At 43.4% G+C, this 22,171-nt stretch overlaps 1 protein-coding gene across 5 annotated transcripts in view; it reads left to right on the top strand.

Annotated features, from left to right (window-relative positions):
- The window catches only part of LOC308092880 (histone-lysine N-methyltransferase 2C-like), a 93,281-nt gene that overhangs the window by 12,611 nt on the left and 58,499 nt on the right, over nucleotides 1–22,171 (top strand). For all 5 annotated transcript variants that reach the window (XM_080438988.1, XM_080438991.1, XM_080438989.1 and 2 more), the window contains exons 3-11: nucleotides 3,053–3,141; nucleotides 6,476–6,623; nucleotides 10,025–10,249; nucleotides 12,290–12,399; nucleotides 12,593–12,702; nucleotides 13,295–13,457; nucleotides 13,804–13,975; nucleotides 17,223–17,337; nucleotides 21,904–22,079. In XM_080438988.1, the coding sequence (XP_080295114.1) occupies nucleotides 3,053–3,141; nucleotides 6,476–6,623; nucleotides 10,025–10,249; nucleotides 12,290–12,399; nucleotides 12,593–12,702; nucleotides 13,295–13,457; nucleotides 13,804–13,975; nucleotides 17,223–17,337; nucleotides 21,904–22,079 (1,308 nt within the window). The remainder of the gene's footprint in view (nucleotides 1–3,052; nucleotides 3,142–6,475; nucleotides 6,624–10,024; nucleotides 10,250–12,289; nucleotides 12,400–12,592; nucleotides 12,703–13,294; nucleotides 13,458–13,803; nucleotides 13,976–17,222; nucleotides 17,338–21,903; nucleotides 22,080–22,171) is intronic.

The following is a 22,171-nucleotide window of genomic DNA, read 5'->3' as shown; positions in this document are numbered from 1 at the left end:
CTGTAAACCAGCTTGCACATTCCATAGTGATTTTGTTAGCAAGATAATACGAGATAATGGGATATTCATTTGTCCTCACAACTTTGCAACGTCCCAGTGATGACCACAACAAAGCAGCATTAAAATAAATACATTTACATACCGAAATGACTGGAGAGAAGGCAATTCTCATCAATCAGTTTACTGAAGTTATAATCACTTAAAAAACCCATAAACATGTCCACTTGGCAAGCATCGGTACATACATAGACAGCATTGCACTGAAATTGGTGACCTATTGCATTCTTTGACTCCACAGATTGCCATGGCAACTAGAAATCCAAAAACCTGCCAATGGACCGATGAGACATTGTTAGCAGAAGATGTGACAACATTATCTCTGAGTTAAATGAACAGTGAAGATTTTATTGTGCATGTTCTTGGAAGACTTAAATGTCACAGGCTTTCACACTTCTGACAATTTAAAGGGGAATTCCACTAATTTTCAACATGAAATGATGTCATTAACACATGTACTGGCCAGGGGCTTTCTACTATTGGCAGGTAGCTTCTGCCAGCATTTTTAAGCATTCTGACTAATCTTTCAAGAACCACAGAATATTTATCTCCAGTATGATCGATCCCCTGATGGTTGCTAATCACGGAGGGTTTCACTGTGCTTAAGTGAAAAAATAAAATGTCATCGTGACCTCCAGTTCTCTTGTTTTACCCAGTTAAAAATAGCATGTTTGGCCAAAAATACATAGTAAAACACAGGAGCCGAGATACAGAATTTTAAAGTAATAAGTTAACCAGGAAGTGAATGGAGCAGTAAATCTTCTGATCACGTTATCTTGAGTTCTTTTTTTTTTCTTTTTATGACGGACATATCCGTCAATGGCGGTGAACGGGTGGATTTTAAATGACGGAGATGTCCCGTCAATGGCAGTGAATGTGTTATACCTTAGAGCTGATTTGTGTGTGAGTGTTTTTTGGGGGGGGTCATGTGATCAGTGATGTACGGTGGATGTACTCTTTGGCCCACCCTCTAGGCAGCCTCGCAGTCTAGAATGGGGAATTTAGTCTCCAACTGACACAGTGCGGCTTGAATATAAAATGAAGAGTTGTTTCAGCCTTTTCAGCCAATTCAGGTCATTTGGGTACATGTGCTATGTCTTGTGAAACAGAATATATAACCATGTCCCATTATAAACTACTAAGAATATTCATTTCTTCGCACGGAGATAAGAAAGTAAGAAACCCCTCCGTGACAGTAACGGGATGACCTTTCTAAATGAACGGCCAGAGCCTTCCAATGAGGTGCCAGAACGTCATCACGTTATCACGTTCGCTTAGAAACATCATCACGTTACTAGTCCAAATAAGGGTATTTATTTCACAGACGATTTCCCTACTTTGGTATGTCCACGCAAAGGAATGAATATTCGCTGTCAAAGTAAACGTCATCACGCTCATGTCTCAGCCATAACCATGTAAAGGAGGTCATGGCATCAGGCGCAAACAAATCAGTCGGCTCCATATATGGGCACAAAAGGGGGCATTTCCATATATGGGTAGATACTGATGACATCAGGGATCTCCATATATGGGGATTTAAGGGACAAGGACTGACCGATACAGAGATCTCCATATATGGGCATATAATAGGATCAGCAGTGCGACATAGGTGTGAGGGCCTCATAGTGGCCCGAACTCTAGATGTGAGCCTCTAGTATAAAAGAAAATCCAGTGAAATAATTTTTTTTTTTTTTAAGAGAACCAACATTTCCAAAAATTAATTCATGCAAAATAGCAGATTTATATTTGGAACCCAGCTGTCTTCTTTTTATATGATGCACAGGGAAAGACAACCTGGAAGCCAGACTGATCTTGCTATGTTCATCCTTTGGAAGAAAAAAGAAACCCAGAAAATGAACGTAGGATTGCTACATTTGGATTCCAGGCTATGGAAAGGGGTGTTGAATGGTCTTAACTTGTAACAATATAGCATTAAAAAAACTGTGCATCCCCTGGATGCATCGATAGTGAGTTTAATGTGTTATTTCAGATTTGAATGTGTCAGAGATGCAGGACGCATACCTAACAACATCACTGAACTCTAGTTGCAATACCCAAATGTATTCAAAATATGAACTGCACGCACATGCAAATTGAGCCAATGTGAAGTAAAATTATTAAAGTAATACTATTACAACATTGAAACGCAATAATTTATTTATATTGTTATAATTATATAATTTTGTACGTATTTGTATTGTTATAATTGTTGATATTCCTGTAATTGGATGAGATGTGTAGCATAACAATGCAAGGTTTAGTCATTGCCAGATACCAAGAAAGTATTACTCATTCATATTCATGATTAGATGTTTGTTTATGATGACTTAAATTACGTTTTTGGTGTCACCTAATAGGCTTGGCCTGTATTCTAGCTTGAAAATCAACTAGCACATGTTTAGCACTTGCACTTCAATTAGACAGTAATGAGTTGTCCTCCCACGGGGGTTGGAGGCTGGAAATGATGAGACTTGCTTGGCATTGGTTTTTTCTCTAAAAATAAACACATGTAACTCAAATTTGATGTGTGAGCAAGAATTAGTTATGTATTGGTAGAGAAAACTTACCAATGAAGACATGTAGCACACCGGTTACAAGATCGGTCTATATAAAATGTGAAATTCAAGTGCCCCCATCCCTCTTGGGAAACATCTGGTCGAATTCCCAATCTTTAAAGCTCACCCATCAAAGTAGAGAAAGCTCCGTCCCTGGAGTCCAGCGCATGCCTGCCTGCCACTACTGGTCCCAGCATTATACACCCCCATCTTTAGACTCTACCACCACCACCCTCCTCCACGCTGTCGCCTTGCCCAGCGGCCTGAGTGCCTCCATTAAAAATCAGTGGCAGCTGTGACTATATTTAACTTATTCATGAATACCCCCTCCCTCTCCCCCTCTATTGCTATCTCTCTCGCGCTCTCTCTCTCTTGTTTCTTGCTGCCTCTTTCACTGTCTCTCCATCTACCTCTCTTTCTGTGTTTCTCCTCTCCCTCAGGGGTCGCACCAGAGGGAGGCTTGTTGTGGATGAGGAGGACAGCATGGACGGGACTGAGATAACAGAGTCCGTAGGCCCTCAGGACACAGGTGAGTAGCCACTGCTGCCGCACAGCGCTACTTTCCATCCACCATGCACCACGGGGTGAACGCTGGCGGGAGAGTGAACTAAAAGTTGAACCTGCTGCACATTCAGGCAGCCTCACACAGGGAGCGCCTCAGAGGATATTTTCAGGAATAGGCAGAGGAGAGACTCCCCTCTCCTGGAGAGGGATGGATGAGAGCTTTTTCTTGGCACCCCATGCTTCTACTTCTGGGCTGTAATTGAAAGGGTTTAGCTTGAGCTGTGAAGCTGCAGAGGGGTGTATTTTTCTCCCCCTTCTTCTTTCGCTCTCTCTCTCTCTCTGCCTCCCTCTCTCCTCCTCCTCCGGCACTGAGATTGGCATTGAGGTGCAACAGGAAAGAGCCCAAGGCTAATGCCCTCTAAAAGCTTTTTAAAATCCCGTCACTCTCCCCAGACCCATTTATGTGCTTTTTTATGTGTACATCGTGTCACGTGACTGCACCTCCCATTCCCATAGATCTCAGTGCTGTCATGGTGCAGTGGTGGGGATATTGTTTGTGTGTGTGTGTGTGTGTGTGGGGGGGGGGGGGGGGGGGGTTCACCAGTGGGCAGCTTTTGTTTTTCTAAGCTCCAGTTTACCTTAGAGCAACATCGGGCAGCTTCTTTTTGAGGGATAAAAGAATCCAACAATAGATATGATTTTTTTCCTTTTTTTCCACAGTGGTTGGGTCTTGAATGGAACCCATAATGAATACAGAACTGAATACAGTCTTGCTCCCACTTTGCTGCATGTGCAGCCCAGGACAATAATAGAGGACCTGCTTATGAAGGCCACTGCAAGGATTTCCTCAAATACTGGAACGACTTTGTCACATGATTGTAAAATGTACCCCTAATATTCTCAGTATGGTGGTGTTAGTATTAAATGTTCATAAACACCAAAAAACATTTTTTAATCTAACTCAGCCACAGATATGCCATAATCCAGGCTGCAGATGGCCAACTATCAGCTTGAAAGCACTGCGTTTGAGTACCGTGTAACAGCATTTATTGACTCTTTGCGTTGTTGGCCAGGATGCATAGGGTCCATTAATTACTTATAGGAATCAGGACAAAGGAATCAGGACAAATGTTATACCATAACCAAATTATTTTGAGCATTTCAATTCCTTATTTTCAATCACTGCACGTGCTCACTATAGCCTACTATGAGCTGTTATTCCTGTCTGCCAGACAGTGCCCACACACGCATATTCCCCATGCTGTGGCGATAGCTTGAGCTGCCGAGCTGACAAGAATGCTGAAAGCGAGTTCTAAATTTGGGTGTATTTTACTCAAGAAAAAGATGATGGCAGCATCGAACACACTAGAAGACTTTTAAAATCCAACTGACTGTGAAATAACTTGGAAGTGCACATAAGACTGACTTTCCTAGATTACAGTCATTATTGCTGGACTCCATTCACTTTTCCGTCGTTAACCAACTGAAACTACAGGATCACAGATTTATCCAAACTCCAGTTGTAAAAATCAAACATATTTAATTTTGCACGGCTTACATGGTCGGTTTTAGCACAGCTCTTGTAACACTTTAATTCTACCAGTCCATAGCTTTCAATAGACCGTAGTGATTGTGATATAAGCATAATAAAGTTCAGTTCACAACATCACAATAAATTCAACATCACTTTAAAGAGCACACATCTTTCTTTCTCCTGCTGTTATTATTTGATAAACAATTAATAATTCTTTGGAACAATTCCAAAGAATCTGCAAATTTCACACGACGATACCCACCCCTAGTTGTTGGCCCAATTTCAGCTCAGTGTATAAAGAGTGAATGGAACCTCTCATGGGAACTTAAAGAATATATAAATAAATAACATCATAACCAAATATCTATTCAACCAAAGACCACAGGTAGGGTTTAAAAATATATAAAATGGATAACATATTCCCCACTTCCCCCAATTTTATTCTGTTGAGTATTTTGCACAATGCGTTGCACAATGTAAGACTGGCTCCTTATTACGTGCATCGTGATGTTTTTTTCTGCCTCCATTGTTATTGCTGTTATGTGCCTCTGGGTCCCCTGTGGGTTTACTGTAATCAGTGCTTGCGCATATGGTCCCCATATTTTTTACCATCCATCTCGCTAACAAAGGCTGTGTTTTTGACCTGGAGCAAACCGGAACTAACACTGGGCAGTATGTCTTAAAAGTCATATTACAAATATATTAAAGGATTCTTTTCTTATCTTATATTGATCATCATCAATGTTCGGCGTCTAAAAATGTTAATTGCAAATATTAATAGTACATGATGAGATAGAGGCAATGCTGAAACTTTTTGTCCTGAAAGAAACTTGGAAGATATTCACCTCTGATACAACACAGTGAAAAGCACGTACACACTGCACATGTGTACACTAGAGGTCTTCACGGGTCCAATATGACGGACCTAGACAACATTCTTTTATTTCAAGAACCCTATAACTTTGAGAGTGTACAAATGGAACCCCCAAGGAGTCCTTGTCTAAGGACCCCACTTTGAGAACTAGAATGAGTGGGTGCAGCGTTGATCTGAATGAAAGAGTGTACAGTTTGATGTCTTGCCGTCTCAGAGAGCACAACAGATCAGCCAGCGCTAGCAACATTTGCATCTCGCGAGTCGCTAGCACCTTCAGTAGAGCCAGCGACAGGGAAATTCACTCATCAGAGGCAGCACAGCAGTTAGAATACAGATACGGAGTAAAAGAAGTACTGCAAGAGTAGCAACGCAATAGCTAGGAGTGAAAAAAAGAAGAAACAAACACACTATCAGCAACGTACGACAGTATAAAGTAGGGGTGTGCCGATTTCACGATACGATACGGTACATGATATTGGGCTCACAATATCGATACGATATTATTATTTATTTATCTTTTCAATTATTATCAACATTGGCCATCATCTTCAGTTTAAAATGTCTTTATTTATAAAACACATAAAAAGTGGATACAAAAATAAATACAATTATACAAGCTTAAGGAACAAGTCGCGGGACGATATATCGGCACACCCCTAGTATAGACCCTATACAGTATCCTGCACTATGCAGAAAGAAATATACACAATCACAGTGTCATTACAGTATCAGGCGCTATGATAAGCAAATACTGTACAACTACAGTGTCTTTATGGTATCAACAGAAACTTGAAATATAATTCATGTAAATTCTTATCAGCAATTAATATTTCCTCAATTCTTAACAATCCTGTTCTGAACAATGGAGGTAAAAGGGGGGGGGGGGGTGATTATTTATTGTGATTAACTATTTTCATTGACTTGATCTTGTTTTTTCCCCCCGACTATCAGAGACACCAACCCAACCAGTGGAGATGGTAGAGTTGGGAAACCGTGAGGAACCAGAAGAGGACAAGCCCTCTTCCCCTCTGGTCCAGAGCCCTCCAGCCGTGGAATCGGCAGGACCATCTGTCCAAGCGAGTAGAGAAGTCAAAAGCAGGTTAGAGACATACTGAACCTAGCCTGAACCAGATCTGGTGGAGCAGTGTGAATAGATGAAGTCAAGTTGATGAAGCTGCGTTTTACATGGACATACGAATAAGCACATTAGTATGCTTATTTGTGTTTCCATGTCTTGGGGTGTTAGAAGCCTAGCTTGCTTTTTTCATGCACATGCATGATGCAGCCTGTTTGTGTCAACAAAATGGAGTCATCAGCTGGTAGCAGTAGCGCACACTTCCCAGGTGCCACTCTGTTAAAGGTTGTAATCAATCTCCCGTCCTGACTTGCGCTATCGACGGTGGTGATGGAGGGCAGGCCGGCAGCATCTCCAGGGATCTTATTAACAGGGCCATCTCCTCCCTTAGAAACCTGATAAATATTTACTGCCTGCTTTATTTCTCTCAACTTTCCAGCGTCTCATGCCGTCTTTGCTCTCATTCACTGGTCCACTCCATAGCAAGCGCCATTGGGCTAGTTTGAATGGGTGCAGATTGATGGATTGATTCATTGATTCATTGAAGTATGTGCCCAGGCCGCTTTGCCTTGTTTACCGTTAGTATTTTGGCAGGTGGTTGTTGATGGCTGCAGAGTAGCGAAATGGCATTTTGTATGCGTATGTGGTAACAGTTTTGTATATTTAAGACACAAATGAAAGCATTATGCCCGTATGTATGGTCCCAATGCAATGGCACGTTGGCCTTAATTACAATATGTAGAACATGTATTTATTAACATAAACTATGTGTATTCATTTTACAATATGAGTAATAATAATGAGCACAATATGTACATTGCAAAGACTAGTTGTATAAAAAAATGTAATACTCCATTAACCTATTTATTAGAAACTTCTCTGCCAGTGAGCTATACACAACAGTGGTAGAGAATCACACTCATAGCATGCACCAATGTCAGATGCACCCCTTATTGGTTAACCAATCAGAAGTCAAGTTGTTAATTAGAGGCACTTTCAAATGGGCAGAGTGAATTGAAAACTGTTGGGGGGGGGGGTGTTTACAGTGAATGAGGATGATTTGGTCCCTAAGAAAATAATTATGCATGAAAAAGTTCTGCACAGTTTTTTCGATAAAACTGATGCAACACAACAAACTTGTTGCAACACCTCCTGCAATGCTACAAAGAACGGAATGAGGAATGTATAGAAACTAAAATGGATATAACTCCCATATTCAGTCAGTAAAGTATCAGTCAGTGATTCAAGAAGCTACTGCTCGTGTGACAGCTCTGTTTTAATCAGTTGAGTGCTTCAGCCATAAACATTTTACCCTCGGCGCTGGCCAGCAAGCCACCATAGGCATACAATCACAACACTGCTGCGCTGAGGGCTTCAATGTATTCGTTCTTGTTTGCCTTGTGGCAAGGAAAACCTGAAAAAAGTGTTTTGTGTAGATGTATAATGTGTATGTCTGTGTATACAGTATATGTGCACACACACACACACACACACACACACACACACACACACACACACACACACACACACACACACACACACACACACAGTACAGCACAAAAAGTTCCGAAATTTGTGTTTGGTCGATTATTTCTATGTTACAACAATGTTTCTTGGAAATAACTTTTATACTGTTGGAAAACCTGTTTATTGCCCTTTTTAAATGGTGGTCCATTTGTAAGGAACATGCATTTGTGGGATGAGCAGCACAGCTGAGTATGTCGGTTGCACCCATGACAAATGTGACAAATCTCTGCCAGCTTATTCTGCTGTCGCTATTGTTTTGAGCTTCCCACTTCATGTACCCCCAGGTACATGGGGTAACTGGGGGGCTCCATGTCTCCCCATAGGATTCCACTCTATCAGACCTCTAGGTCAGTAAGGGGCCGTTCCGCTAATATTATTCGAGGGACAGGCCTTCATTTTCCCATATACCTGCTGGTCCACAGAGTCCCCCTGTTTTTATCAAAGTATTCCCCAGAGAGGTCTCCCCATAGGATGCCACTTTAACAGACCTCTGTTAGAGTGGGATCCTATAGGGAGACACTTATTCTATGGGGGGACACGGAGCCATCAGGTACCCTGGGGGCACCTGGGGTAGGAAGCTCAAAACAAGACTCGATAGCAACAGCAGAATAAACAGTTTGGCATTGGCAGAGAAGATATGTCACATTTTTCATGGGTGCAACCCACACACTCTGCTGCACTGCTCATCACACAAATGCATGCTCCCTACAAATGAGGCACAATTTAAATGGCAAACTAGAAAAACGTGCTCCTCGGAGCACAAGTCTCCGCCAGGGCAGGTAGCTTATTGTTGGCCAGCAATGTTTCGTGGCAATCGGACGCTGCGTTCATGATTTGCGGCATGAAAGCAATTTTTTTCCCAATAAACATGACTATAGAGATTATGTGTACCCATTGGTGTGACAATATCTGTATGTGTAATATTTAAAAAATGGCCGTCTGGTGGTGCTATAACAGGCCGGTGTGAAACATTTGGGGCAGGTTCTTCCTTGGCCTAAAGGGAGTGTGCATGCAAAGTTTCACGCTGATTGGTCCAGCGGTGCCGGAGATTAGCTCCTCACAGAAATCTGCCTGTTATAGTGCCACCATATGGCCGATTTGGAAAGATGTAGGGTGGCATTCCTTCCTTGGCCTAGTGGGAATGTTTGTGCAAAGTTTCACAGCAATGGGACGCTGCGTTCATGATTTGAGGCATTTTGTTCAAAACAGGCCACTCCTGAAAACTTTGGAAGCCAATATTAGCCAATCAGGATGGAATATGAAAAGTCGGACAGATCCGTCTTGATCACATGACTGTAGAGGTAATGTGTACTGATTAGCGTGATGTTTGGACATAATCTGCTGGAGTACGGCGATATAATGGGCCGATGTGAGAAATTTGGGGCAGAGGTTTTTACTTGACCTGCCACGAGTATGCGTGCACAGTTTCACACGATCAGTTTTCACACGATCGAACGGTGCCGGAGATTAGCTGCTCACGGATGGACACACACACACACACACACACACACACACACACACACACACACACACACACACACACACACACACACACACACTGACACACGGACGGACAGTGTGTGCCTTCGGCCTGGTGGTGACGATACACAGGCGTTTCAACGGTATAAAGGTTATTGCCACGAAGCATTCTTACAATAGAGAAATAATCGACGAAACGCAAGTTTACCGAACTCTTTGTGCTATGTTAATATACTGTATATACTGTAAATCACAGTTTAAATTGTAATCGCAATATTAACTAGAGAATATCACTTTGTTTTTCTTTTTTTCCTATCGTGCAGCCCTAGACATAATTCACTGTGACATGCATGGCACTGTAACAAGTCACAGTAGGTATAGTATGTATAATTAAAGATCCCTCCCTCGCTCTGTTTCAGCGAGCGTCTGTGTGCCTTCTGTTACTGTGGTGGCCGCAGCCTGCTGGGTCAGGGGGATCTGCAAGCGTTCGACATCAGGCCCGAGCTTGGCCCTCTCCTCAGCCACAAGAGCAAAGGAGATTCAACGAGCAACAGCAAGGCCACCGAGAACAGCAGCAGCGGTGACGAAACCACTCAGCCAAATGTGGCCGAAGAGGCCACCTCAGGACAGAGGGGCAAGCTAAAGTAAGTGGGGCTGGCTGATCAGTGATGCTACCTTCACAGCGGGTGGAGTGTAGCCGTCAGTGATGGCCTGGATCAGTAAAATCATCTGCGATAGCCTGTGTGGTCAGTTAATAAGCTGGATGAAATGAGCTTGCTCAGCGGCACTGCTTTGATGTCATTGGCTTAATGCTTCTTGCATTATTCTGCGTCCTCATAGGCAGGGCATAAGATAATATACGGTAAGATAAACCTTAATTGATCCCCATGGGGAAATTCAGGTGTCAAGTGTACATGGGGGGGGGGAATTAACAATGTGATCCTGCAATATAAATGGAAGGGGAAGCGTTATACTGGTTTTAATTTTGAAAATACTCTACAGTGTTCTGCACGCTGTAGAGTGTTCGATGAATGCACGTTATGCTTGTATCACTTAAAATTCGGAATTGAATGCAAGCATATTTTATTTTCATGACGATTTTGTTCAGTATACAGGGTTTGAATTGATACTTTGTTTTTCTGAAGCATTAAAGAATCGAGGGGCCTGAAATCAGTGTTGGATGTATTATTCATTCTTAGACCACAAAAAGGCAAACAAAATGCCAAAAATAATTACTTTCCTTTCTTTGAGTAACCTACAATCATGCTTTTTTTCTTCAAAAAGATTTGAAATGCAGCCCATTGACAAATCATGTGTAACAGACACATTTTCAATAATTGTCAACCTTACCAAGTAAAATCATTTTTAACCTGTGCTTTAACACAAGGATGTGCCTTCACTTAAAACTCTTTCATTCATTACTTTAAAAAAACATCCGTAATAGATGATATTCCAGTTCCAGTAACCATTTACCAGGTTCTTTTCTTAGCCAATTTGCACCCTCATTTCAACTCTCAGTTCATTTTACATTGTGCTAATGTGTGATTTTTTTTTCTGAGAGCTTCATAGATTAATTATTTTCTCTCGAGGGCTAAATTTATCACTATTTTCGTTGCCGGTTGAATTAACGCCCACACACAAATTCACAGGCCGGCGTTTCCACTCTGCACTGGCTAAATGGCTGCTCGGACATAACGGGCCACATTAGCAATCTACACTTGGAGGCTAAATTAGCACTTGGCCTTAGTAGCCTTATGCCTGCTGTGGTCCCCAGGCCCAGGAAAGCCACATAGGGCAGAGGGTACACGTGAGGCTTGCTTGTGTGTGTGCACCGTGCCAACAAAAGGACCCTCCCTAGACTCCTTTTGGACAGCAGCCTAATTTGTTTCAGTTCTTTGGAGCCAATAGAGCATCTCCCTGGGGTTCCAGTGACGTAACGTGCAGTGACAGCAGTACAGGTCTGGCAGCGTGCCAAGCCAACCAGTCATTGTTGTGTTGGAACTTTGTGATTGGTCATTGAGACCGGCCCTTGACTGTGCCATACAGAGAAATAGAAAGTATTTATGTGGGGGGCTGGGGGGGTATCGATTTGGTCCAGAAGTAGAGAGATGATTACAGGAGGGCTCAGGAAGAGACGGAAGTGGAGAAGTAAGGGGGTGGGCGTGATGATTACATAATATTGCTGTTAAAACTAATATAGCTGTTTTAAAAAGGCTGCAATTGACAGCCATGACGAGGCCATATGTCACCACGACACCGTCGTGGTCCCAGGAACTGGTCTCTTAGTTTTGGCCATTGGTTTGTTTACTGGAAGCAGGGTCCTTTTTAAATGCTAATTTTTCCCCTCCACATTTTCCGCATTGCTCTGCAGCTCAGCAGCGCAAGCCAGAGCCTCAGAGAAACACTTCCTTTTCAGCAGAGTTTATGAGACAGAACAGCCAGCCTCTTGTGTGTATGCCAAATAAGATGGCCTTCCTCCTCCTCCAATCATCTTTCTTTACGCTCTACCATTCTCCCCACCCGCCCCGCTCACTCTGTTATCATCCCTCATCATTGTAAAATGACATGAGCGCATCAATTCATGGTTCTCTCATTTACTTTCATCCTGTCATGTTTTCTTGGCCCTTCTGCACCTGGTTTCCATTGATGACCTCTTTTTCTTGATTCTTCTGTCTTTGTTCCAGTGGGTCTGAGAGCCATGGGGAAGAGCCAGACCCAACCAGTCGGTTCTGGGATGAGCTTTCTCATGTCGGCCTCCCTCAAGACCTTGACGTCCAGTCTCTCTTTGAGTCAGGTAAGAGCTGCAGCTTTGTCAAATTTCACAGTTTTGAGGAAGCTTGGCTCCTTCCATGGAATTTTTGTGAATGTGTGTTGGCTGTGAAAGCTTCGTATAAGTATGTGTCTGTGTTGATACATGGTGACAAATTTGTCTGATGTTTGATTCCAGTTCTTGGCCATGACCACTTCTGTTTGTCTTGTAATTGCAGGGCAATGCTGGGCGCATCAGAGTTGCGCGTTGTGGTCTGAGGGTGTGTGTGAGGGCGAGGGACAATCGTTGCTTAATGTGGACAGAGCCATTGACTCAGGGAGCACAAAGGTGAGTCAAGGGAGCACATCCACAGGCTAATAGGAGTTAACATGGTCTGTAATGTTTTGGGGCAGCAGGGAGGGTCTGCTTCAGCGATGCAGAGAAAAGCTGATGGATCAGGCTAGCTGGTAAAGGTCGGCCCTGGCAGCGTGGATCTCTCAGCTGTGAAATGGAAAAGGTCACGCCACTCAACGGGGGCTGTGCTCTCATGGAAGCTTAGCTCCTAGTGTTAACAGCGGCACAGCTCACAGCTCCCTGATTGTGTTTGCACCCCCTGGTCTGCAAAACCATCAGCAAGTCTTCTACTTAATCTCCAGAGTGGCTATTAGAGTGCGCTTGTAGAACTGAGCAAGTTTGAAGGCAAAGATGCCCTCATGAGGGTCTAGAGAGCATTACCTTCAGTAGGCTCCAATGTAGTGTAATAATAATAATTCAAATAGAAGTTTTGATCAAGAACTGAGAGTGTGAGCCTGAGTCAAGCATACAGGCAATGACTGATTTCACGTGAACAGTGCTCTGGCTTTTGAACTGATGAAACAATAAAAGATTCAAAACAGAATGCTTCATTTAATTTCAAATCTCTTTCACTTTGTCTCTATAGCACTGTGCATACTGTAAGCGCCTTGGAGCATCCATTAAGTGCTGTGCTGACGGATGTACTCAACTCTACCATTACCCCTGTGCGGGGGCAGCGGGGACTTTTCAGGATGTCAGGAGTGTCTCCCTCCTCTGTCCGGAACACATTGAATTGGCCATTCACAGATGTAAGTCCACTAGAATGGAGTACACTTCATTACTTTTGAATACTACACAAATAAATGGATAATGTAGTAATCATTATAAATTGAAAGCAGCGAGGCTGTGTTATATTATCTTAACAGCATGATGACCAAATGTTGCCAATTGAGTTTTTCATGGTAAAAAATTACAAAATTTGTTCCGAGACCCGATTGGTTCAGAGATTTGGACCCGGCATTTCTTTTAAAGACGGATCCGGAGTACGGATCTTCTCGGATCCACTCGGGTACTGTCTGGTACTTTCAATTCGGGTGGACCCGTGAAGATCTCTGGTTGCCATGTCTTATTTTAAACTATTCTCCCTCTTTTCAGTTGCAGATGATGTTAACTGCGCGCTGTGTGATAGCCCGGGTGACATCATGGACCAGCTATTCTGCACCAGTTGTGGTCAGCATTACCATGGGATGTGCCTGGATATGGCCGTGACCCCTCTAAGAAGGGCAGGGTGGCAGTGCCCTGAGTGCAAAATCTGCCTGACGTGCAAGTGAGTCACCTGGCCTCACCCGGCCCACTCAATCTGCCCTAATCCTAATCCCCAACACTGAAAGTTGTTGTCCGCTCATAGGTTGTCTATTACCTTCACTCTTCTTCCTACTTCTTCCTCTGCGGCCGCCAGGCATGGTGCAGACTTGTCAGTTTGTTTACCTCCTCTGTGGTTTGTGGAGAGCTAACCGGATGTTATGCCCTGAAGCTCAGCTCTCTAACCCTCTGACCCTCTATAAACAACACGGCTGCTACAGCTATACCAGCCTGGAGACATCCACTATAGCCTGCCCCCCCACTACAAGGCCAAACAGGCCTAGCAAGTGCTCATTATTCAATTCGCACATTTTCCCCTGCATAACATTATTTTGTTGTTTTGTGTCGATAATAAGAAAAGCATATACTGTATATTCTGAGCTGCTCGTCATTCGGATGTGGCTGAAAAACATTGCCAACGCCCCCACATGTTTGTCGTCCCTGTCACTGCCAACCCCTACTTGTTGGTCTTGGGGAGGGTGTAGACAACCAACGTCTCCTCAAATATACATGCAGTCACCGGCAGCTTTTTTTTCACCTGACAGTGAGGAGTTTCACCGGGAGGAAGTGGCACACATACTATCCCCCTAAGTTCTCTCTTCTGAACAGGCACCCCGAACCAACCTGCAGGAGTCACTAGTGCAGTGTCAGAAATCACACTTCCCGTCCGCGAACACAGCCAGTTGTTTGTGCTGGAGGCTCCATGGAGGAATTGATTCCCCAGTCTCATCGGTGGTGGGCAGGAACATTTCAATGAGGCCGATTCTAAAAATGTTTTCTAAATCCAAAACGTTTTTTGAAAAAAATATATAAAAAATATTTTTTCACGATTTTTCAAAAATAGCAGATATACAAGCTCATAGCGTGGCACTCGGTGCCGCGCTATGAGCTTGTATATCTGCTATTTTTGAATAGCCAAAGAAATCTTAAAATGACACAGACGTGTCCCCGGTCTTAATGGGTTAAGAAAATGTATTGAAATTACAAAGTTACAAGTTTTTGGCAATTAGATTCCATTAACACGTAGATAAGATGATGATATGCCTATCGTAGGAGAGAGAAGTCAAGACGCCGTTGGTGGTGCAGATGAAATCTCCTTCCTGCTGAACTCCGTGACAATGGAGACCATTGCAAGGCGGAGCTGGGGTAGGAGGCGGGCTGCTCAACACTCGTTCTGAGAAGAGAGAAGTGGGTTGAGAGGCAGTGGTATTTGTATTAAAAAAAAGGAGTCCATCGCCTGATTGGCTGACTGCAAATTGAAAGAATCGGAGTCACTAGTAGAGCTCATGTTTACAATTGTGAATGAAAGGCTTTGACAACATAGGAAAAAGGAAGTGACGTGGTTGAAATTCCCAGAAAATGAAGTGAGAAAAAAAGATCTTCTTTAATTGAATTTTCACCTAAGCTTCACACAGACGCATCGAAAGGAGTTCCTAATCCTAACGTCATCAAAGTTATTTTGCCACTCCAGATATTCCTATTATGTAACAACCAGACTGTTTTTGAGGAAAAACTGCCAAAGGGTTTGGGGTGTGTAAAGGTCTACAGGGCGACCATAGCTGAATGGGTTGAGATGCTGTCCGGTAATCAGAAGGTGCCTGGTTCACCCAACCGGTCGGCCCAGTCTATGTGCCGAAGTGTCTCTGAGCAAGGACATTTAACTCATTCACTGCCACTGACGTAATAAACGTAATTATTCCCGTTTACCAATGCTGCCACTGACGTAAAAAACGTAATTTTATTTTTTTCAAATTTGACTCAAAGACCAAGGAGATATGATTTTTCGAAGATCTAGATCTCCCATCCACTTCCTTGTTAACTTAAAACTTAAAAATTCTGTATCTCGGCTCCTGAGTACTTTTTGTTTTTCAATGAAAAATCTCTGGCAGTGGGCAAACGCGGCCAGCAATAATTGTGGCAGTGAATGAGTTAAACTAGGGCTGTCAAGCGATTACATTATTTTATAAAAATCTGATGAATATCAGATAAATCATGAATTAATCATGATTTATCATCATTCATAACTATGCCCAAAATATATCTGTATGTTTTTGTGGGAACGGAAAGATATATGACTCTCTCACTCGCTCTCACCCCTTGGTGCTATGTGATTTGAGCTGCTGCCCACGTATATTGCGCAGCCTTTTCTGGCAATAACCAAATTGTGTTTTTTCCTCATCCAGATAGGGCCAAGCACAGGTTCTCTTTCCATCTTGTTTGGATCATTGTTTGGATCTATCAGTAATCAGATAACAGAGCGACAACTAGTGCAGCTAGTGATAAGAGTCATAAGAGTCTAGCAGCTAGTGATAAGAGTCATTTATCTTTCCGTTCCCACAAAAATATTCAGAGAAAATTAGCATATTTTGGGCATAGTTACACATCATGGGGATTAATCATGATACATTATTAATCTGATTAAAATGTTAAATCGTTTGACAGCCCTGACATCGTTTGACGGATCCTCAAAACTATCCTTAAAATAAAATCACGTTCACAAAAACAACGAATCCTTGAACGGTGATCAGTTTTTGACTACTTGCCAGCCTTGACACCATTTATTGCCATTGCCCTTGTCAGTCTCATCCACTTCCAGCTGTCACAATCCTTTTAGTTTAGTTGAACTTGAATCGTCTCCAAGTAGTTGAGCCTGACAGGCAGAGGTTTGGAGGAAAAATGTTGATTCAATGTTTTGTGTTTGACCAAGGGGAACCAATTGAAGGCTCCCTGTGCGGCTTAGTCCAGTGGATCTCACACTTTTTCATGTCAAGGACCCCCAAATTGATCCCCTGACAGGGACCCACAGAAGAGAAGATTTGTGTTAAAATAAGCAAAACTATTCAACACTTTTGAGATATAGTATAGTTTCTCAAAAACAGCAGATGTACAAGCTTGCAGCTTGTAGATCTGCTATTTTTCAATTGCCAATGGATAAAGTACTCACAGTGATTGTGATGCTGTATTAACACATTTAGCTGAAGACCACCTGGAAATCCCCCAAGGACCCCTGGGGGTCCCCGGACCCCACTTTGATAACCACTGGTCTAGACACTAAACACTAAAGCTACACCTTTTTCATTGCAAGACAAAACTGCTATGCTGTCTCTGACTGTGGTGCCCTTTGAATGCAGAATATGAAACTCCTTCCTCGCTTCAGTGTATGCATTTTACCACATGTAATTTGTCTCCGTTTTGCTTTCCCCGGTATGCAGGAACCCAGGAGAGGACACCAAGATGTTGGTGTGTGACATGTGCGACAAAGGCTACCATACCTTTTGCTTACAACCTGCCATGGACTCTCTCCCCACCAACGGCTGGAGATGCAAGGTGGGACAAAATGTCAAATGCCACAAAGTTGGCTTCTACCTAGTAATGGCAGGCGGTGTTTCTCGTGTGGTGGGTCAGGGCCCAAAAGTGGGTCGCATGGCAATCTGATAGGTTTGCAACAAAGAACAAGATAAGGTAATAGATATTGGGTTGCAGCTACGCTTCAAGCCTATAGTATGTACCACCTAGACTTAGAGCATGTGATGTTTTGGTATCGGTGTTAATGGTAATTTGGATGGATAACTGCAGCACAAAATTCTTGATGCACCATGTAAGATTTTCCTTGGTGGCAATACCCATAGTATGGTGTTGTCCTACTGGGGCTGCTTTATTATTGTGGCTAAAATTACAAGCCTGGTGACTATTTTTCTTAATTGATGATGTAGATTTTTGGTTAAAAAATAAAGAAAAAACGCTCTTAATGCCTGTGTTAATTATTGTGCTTATCTGTACTAGGGCTGCACAATTAATCCGATTTTAATCTCGATCACAATTCTGGCTTCCCACAATTAAATGAACATGATCGACCATTATTGACATTTAGAATGTGTGCTCTGACCATGGAACGATTAAATGATTCCTGCTAATTTAGCACTTGTAATGTGGCAGATTCCCACACACTTTAACAGCGATGTTAACAATATAATCAGCAACATGAATGCGGAAGGACTGGATTGGAAGTGCTGTCTTCAGCCTTAAGTGCACTGTCTCTCCTTCCCTCTACAAGGCTATGAGCCCCCCTCCCCCAACTATTGCTTATTTATACTTTGTCGTATGATGGTATTGCACACCAGAGGCGTACCCACTGTAGAGGCAGGACAGGCGGTCGCCTGCCCAACTAAGATCTCGCCTACCCTAGAAAACCCAAATAACCCGAAAAGGTGTCATTGCGTGCTTAATGTCCTCAAAGTCACGCATCCAACAAGCTTTGAACTGAGCAGATTGGACCTTCCGTTCCAAAGATAATGGCCAAAACATCTTGAAAACGGCCACTTTCGCCGGTTTTCGATCGCCGATTTTCGATTGAGTTGAAATATTTTTTTGGGAGGTAATAGAGGAGGGGGGGGGGGGTGCCCTAAATGTAATTCCTGGGGACGCCACTGTTGCACACCGAAAACATCAGATCTACAAGCTTGTGATGCCTTGTGAGCTTGTAGATCGGCCACCCCCAGTGTGCAACACCGGTGCTCAAAGAAGCACATGAGTTAAATTGTTTGGAGCTGTGCCTTTACCAGCCAATGTTACGAAACGTCAACTTGTTAGGTTCAAGAGTTTTATGCACATCCATCATGCAGGTACAATGAACGGAGTGAAAGACTTCATATTTTGCTTCTAGGAGATAACCTGAGGTGAATAAATACCTTTAGGTCTGCAAAGATGTGTAAATTAGCAGGAATGTGGCACAATGTAAAAGTGAAAGTAGTGTCCTGTAATTAAGTAAGTTTTGGTAAAAATGTAGCACAACATGGATGTAGCTGTGTTATAGGCTTTTCACACAGAAAGTGACTTACGCACCTAGTAATTAATTTTGAATGAGAGATGAGCATTCAGGTGGTGAGGCATGGGCGGTCTGACAGGCAGAGCGACAAGTGGGGACGATCCCGTGAAATTGTAATGTTCGTGCTGGTCTCACGCACACACCCACCCGCTGCCATAGTTGAAATGTAGCCTGGGATCCAGACTGAGTGCTTGCTAGGTTCTGCGTTTTTTTCTCTCACTTCATTTCACAGTCTGGAAAGCCTTCTATCTCCGTGCACAAACGGTAGAAAAATAACTGCGGCTTCTGATTGGTCTGTGGGGGAGGGGGATGGTAGCCTGGTAAACCCTCCCTCCGGAAATCTCAATTCCATTTCATTTCAGGAGTGAGTCTGGCCTGATCCGCCTGTCTGCAATATTGGCTGTGCTGGAGTTGGGCGGGAGTAATACCGTTGACTGACAACCCCTTCAGCCAATGATAATTTTTCCCCTTCAGCCAATCAGCAGTTCACCAGTCTTAATGTGACGCGACGGGACTTTTGAGACAGCCATACCCAAAATGGGTTGCCTTTTTCGGGTACAATGGTGTCACTGCCCGCCCCTACCGGTTCTCTAATTATTATTTTTTAAATAGGCTTTGTCATGATTAATTGACCACATATATGAAGTTAAACAACTACATTCTATCCAAACGATATCTTATAAGTAAATTCCGTGCCTCAAAATAGAAGTTAGAGAGCTTTTTGAAGTAAAAAAATAGCGGAGAAAACTGCCCACAGAAAAAGATGGCTGCCGTTCGTGTTTTGGGCTCACTCGAACTCGCCACCTGATTGGCCAACTGTCGCTGTCAATCACAGAACGATGTGCGACGACGCTGATAGGCGCGGCCGTTTGGTATAAACACAGCCAATATTGCAGAGAGGCGGTTCATGCCAGACTCACTCCAGGAATCAAATAGAATTGAGATTTCCGGAGGGAGGGTTTACCAGGCTAGGGGGATGGGACCAGTGTTGTCCAATGTAAAACTCAAGTCACTTCCTGACTTGCCTACCTAATAGAAATACGAGTCAAATAGGACCCTGGCCAGACTGAGTAGCGAAGTGAGAAGGAGACTAACGTAGTGAATCAGTCTGGATTCCAGGCTAGTTGAAATATGCTTAACTTTCTTCTACACATTGTGTCTCTTCACTTGAGTTGCGCAGTGGATCCTTGCAGATCCAAGCGAGTCACTTCCCAATCCATATGAAAAGCCCACTGCAATACAAAAATATTGTCACAAAAAATCTATGAATAATCTCAATATTGATCAAAATAATCGTGATAATCATTTTGGCCATAATTGTGCAGTCCTAATTGGTGTGATAGCTTCGGTCAAATGGCATATAATGAACCTGTGTTATTTTAATGTGCCTTGTGAGTGTTGAAATGGGTTTTGCAGTGTTTGGTTATTAACCCTTGTCTGATGTGAGGAGACAATTACATAATTTAATAATACGAAATCATGATCTTTGATTACTTTCTTTTAATTGTGCAGCACTATGTCCTACCCAATTAACTACTCAGGCTACATATTTTTTTCTGAACATTAGCTGTTGTCCTACTGCATAGATTAGAAAAGTGTCCACCACACAAGAGAATAATGACCTTTTTTTGGTGGTTTGCGTCTGTGCTTCCTGTGGTTAAGAAATGACTCATGCTGGCTGATCTTTTGAATGCTGCAGTTAAACCTCAGCTCCGCAAGATAACTCTGTGTGGTTCTTTCTGTGCATGCACATGCGTGCGTGTGCGGCTGCATACACATGGGACTAACGGATATGTGTGAGTGCATGCACACTCACACGCGTGTGCAACGGAAGTACATGCCTCCCACCATTGCAGGCCACGGCCACCCCAGGCTTCTGGCAGTGCAGGTGGCCTGCCTGTCACCCAGGCAGCTGGCTAGCACATTGCCCAATCAGCTGCGGCGGTCAGGCCAAGGTGCGCATAGACAACCACAGCAGTAGAGGAGGCACCAGCTGGTGGAACATCTCCACACTTAACATCTCTGTCTGACTCAGCACGGCAGCACGGAACGCAGTCTTACAGACCCCCCCCGCCCCCCCCCCGCCCCACCCCCCAGCACACTCTGGTGCTTGCTTTCCATTCACCCCTCCCTCCACCCGCACCCCCAAGGCAGTTTTGTTCTGAGTGCAGCCATGTGCATCTCCATGTCTTGGAAATGAATGAAAAATGAATCATTGCTCCAGTTTCAGCTCTCTGGCGTGTTCCTCCAGCCAGCTGGATTGTCTGAGCCTCATCCCTCGTAGACTTTTCGGTGTTTGTTTACCGTGTCTGTGGGTGGAGTCTGACAAGCACTTAGTTGCGGAGCTGTCCTTTATCTACCACTCAAACTTTCTTTATTAGACAGTCACTCTAGGAAATTAAGGAAATATGTCAACAACTCTGTGACACATGAGGAATATTACCCTAACTCGTAAGGTTGGACATATAGCACCTGAGCAAGGTAGGAGAATTAGGAAAAATAATTGATCATACTGATGGATTTGATTGCTTCTCAAGTTTCTCATGGGCTCATTTTATAATTGTCTAGGTAGCATGAATTTATTTTATTCATGACACATAATGCTTTTATAAACGGTAGTACTGCGGATCTGTGATGTATTTTTCCTCATTTGTCTTTGGTGTCTGTCTAGGCAGCTAACTGTTAGAAAGCTACTGCTGTCAGCGCCTCTGCGCTTGTGCTGGCTGCTGGAATAGGCCACCACCCCCTCATAGTGGAAAGGGAGAGCAAGCAAGAGAAAGCCTGTTTATATTCTTCCACAACAGATTATCATATGTTCGAAAATGTGAGCGCTGGTGGTTGGTGTTTTTTTTTGTAGGTTCTCTTGCAGTAAGAAAAAGAAAAGAAAAAGGAAAAAGGCTGAAACTTTGTTGCAGAAAAACTATTCATGCCACATCATCACATCCACGGTGGTGAAACGTGGTCTGTGTCTCTTTCCCCACTGCTCTGTTTAATGCGATGCTGTGTATGTATGCTGAGGCTTTGTCAATCATCTTGCTAATGGGACCTCCATCCTTCCGTTTTCACAGAACTGCAGAGTATGCATCCAATGTGGGACAAGAACCGGCGGCCAGTGGCACCACACCAGCCTGCTGTGTGAGAACTGTGTCCAACATCAGGACCCCACTCTTTGCTGCCCTCTGTGTGCCTGCATCCTTGATCCTGAGCACCACAAAGACCTGCTCTCCTGCCACAGCTGCAAAAGGTAGAATATCATAATCCCCTTTATCAGGCTTATGACCTCTGAATGAGAATGTCTAGTCTACCCACCATTTACAGAGCCTTGCTTGGGGGAAA

The sequence above is a fragment of the Gymnoscopelus braueri genome (genome assembly GCF_963280865.1).
Source record: "Gymnoscopelus braueri genome assembly, chromosome: 10".
NCBI lineage: Eukaryota > Metazoa > Chordata > Actinopteri > Myctophiformes > Myctophidae > Gymnoscopelus > Gymnoscopelus braueri.
Note: the sequence above shows the minus strand (reverse complement) of the source record. Positions and strands in the feature narration are given on the sequence as shown.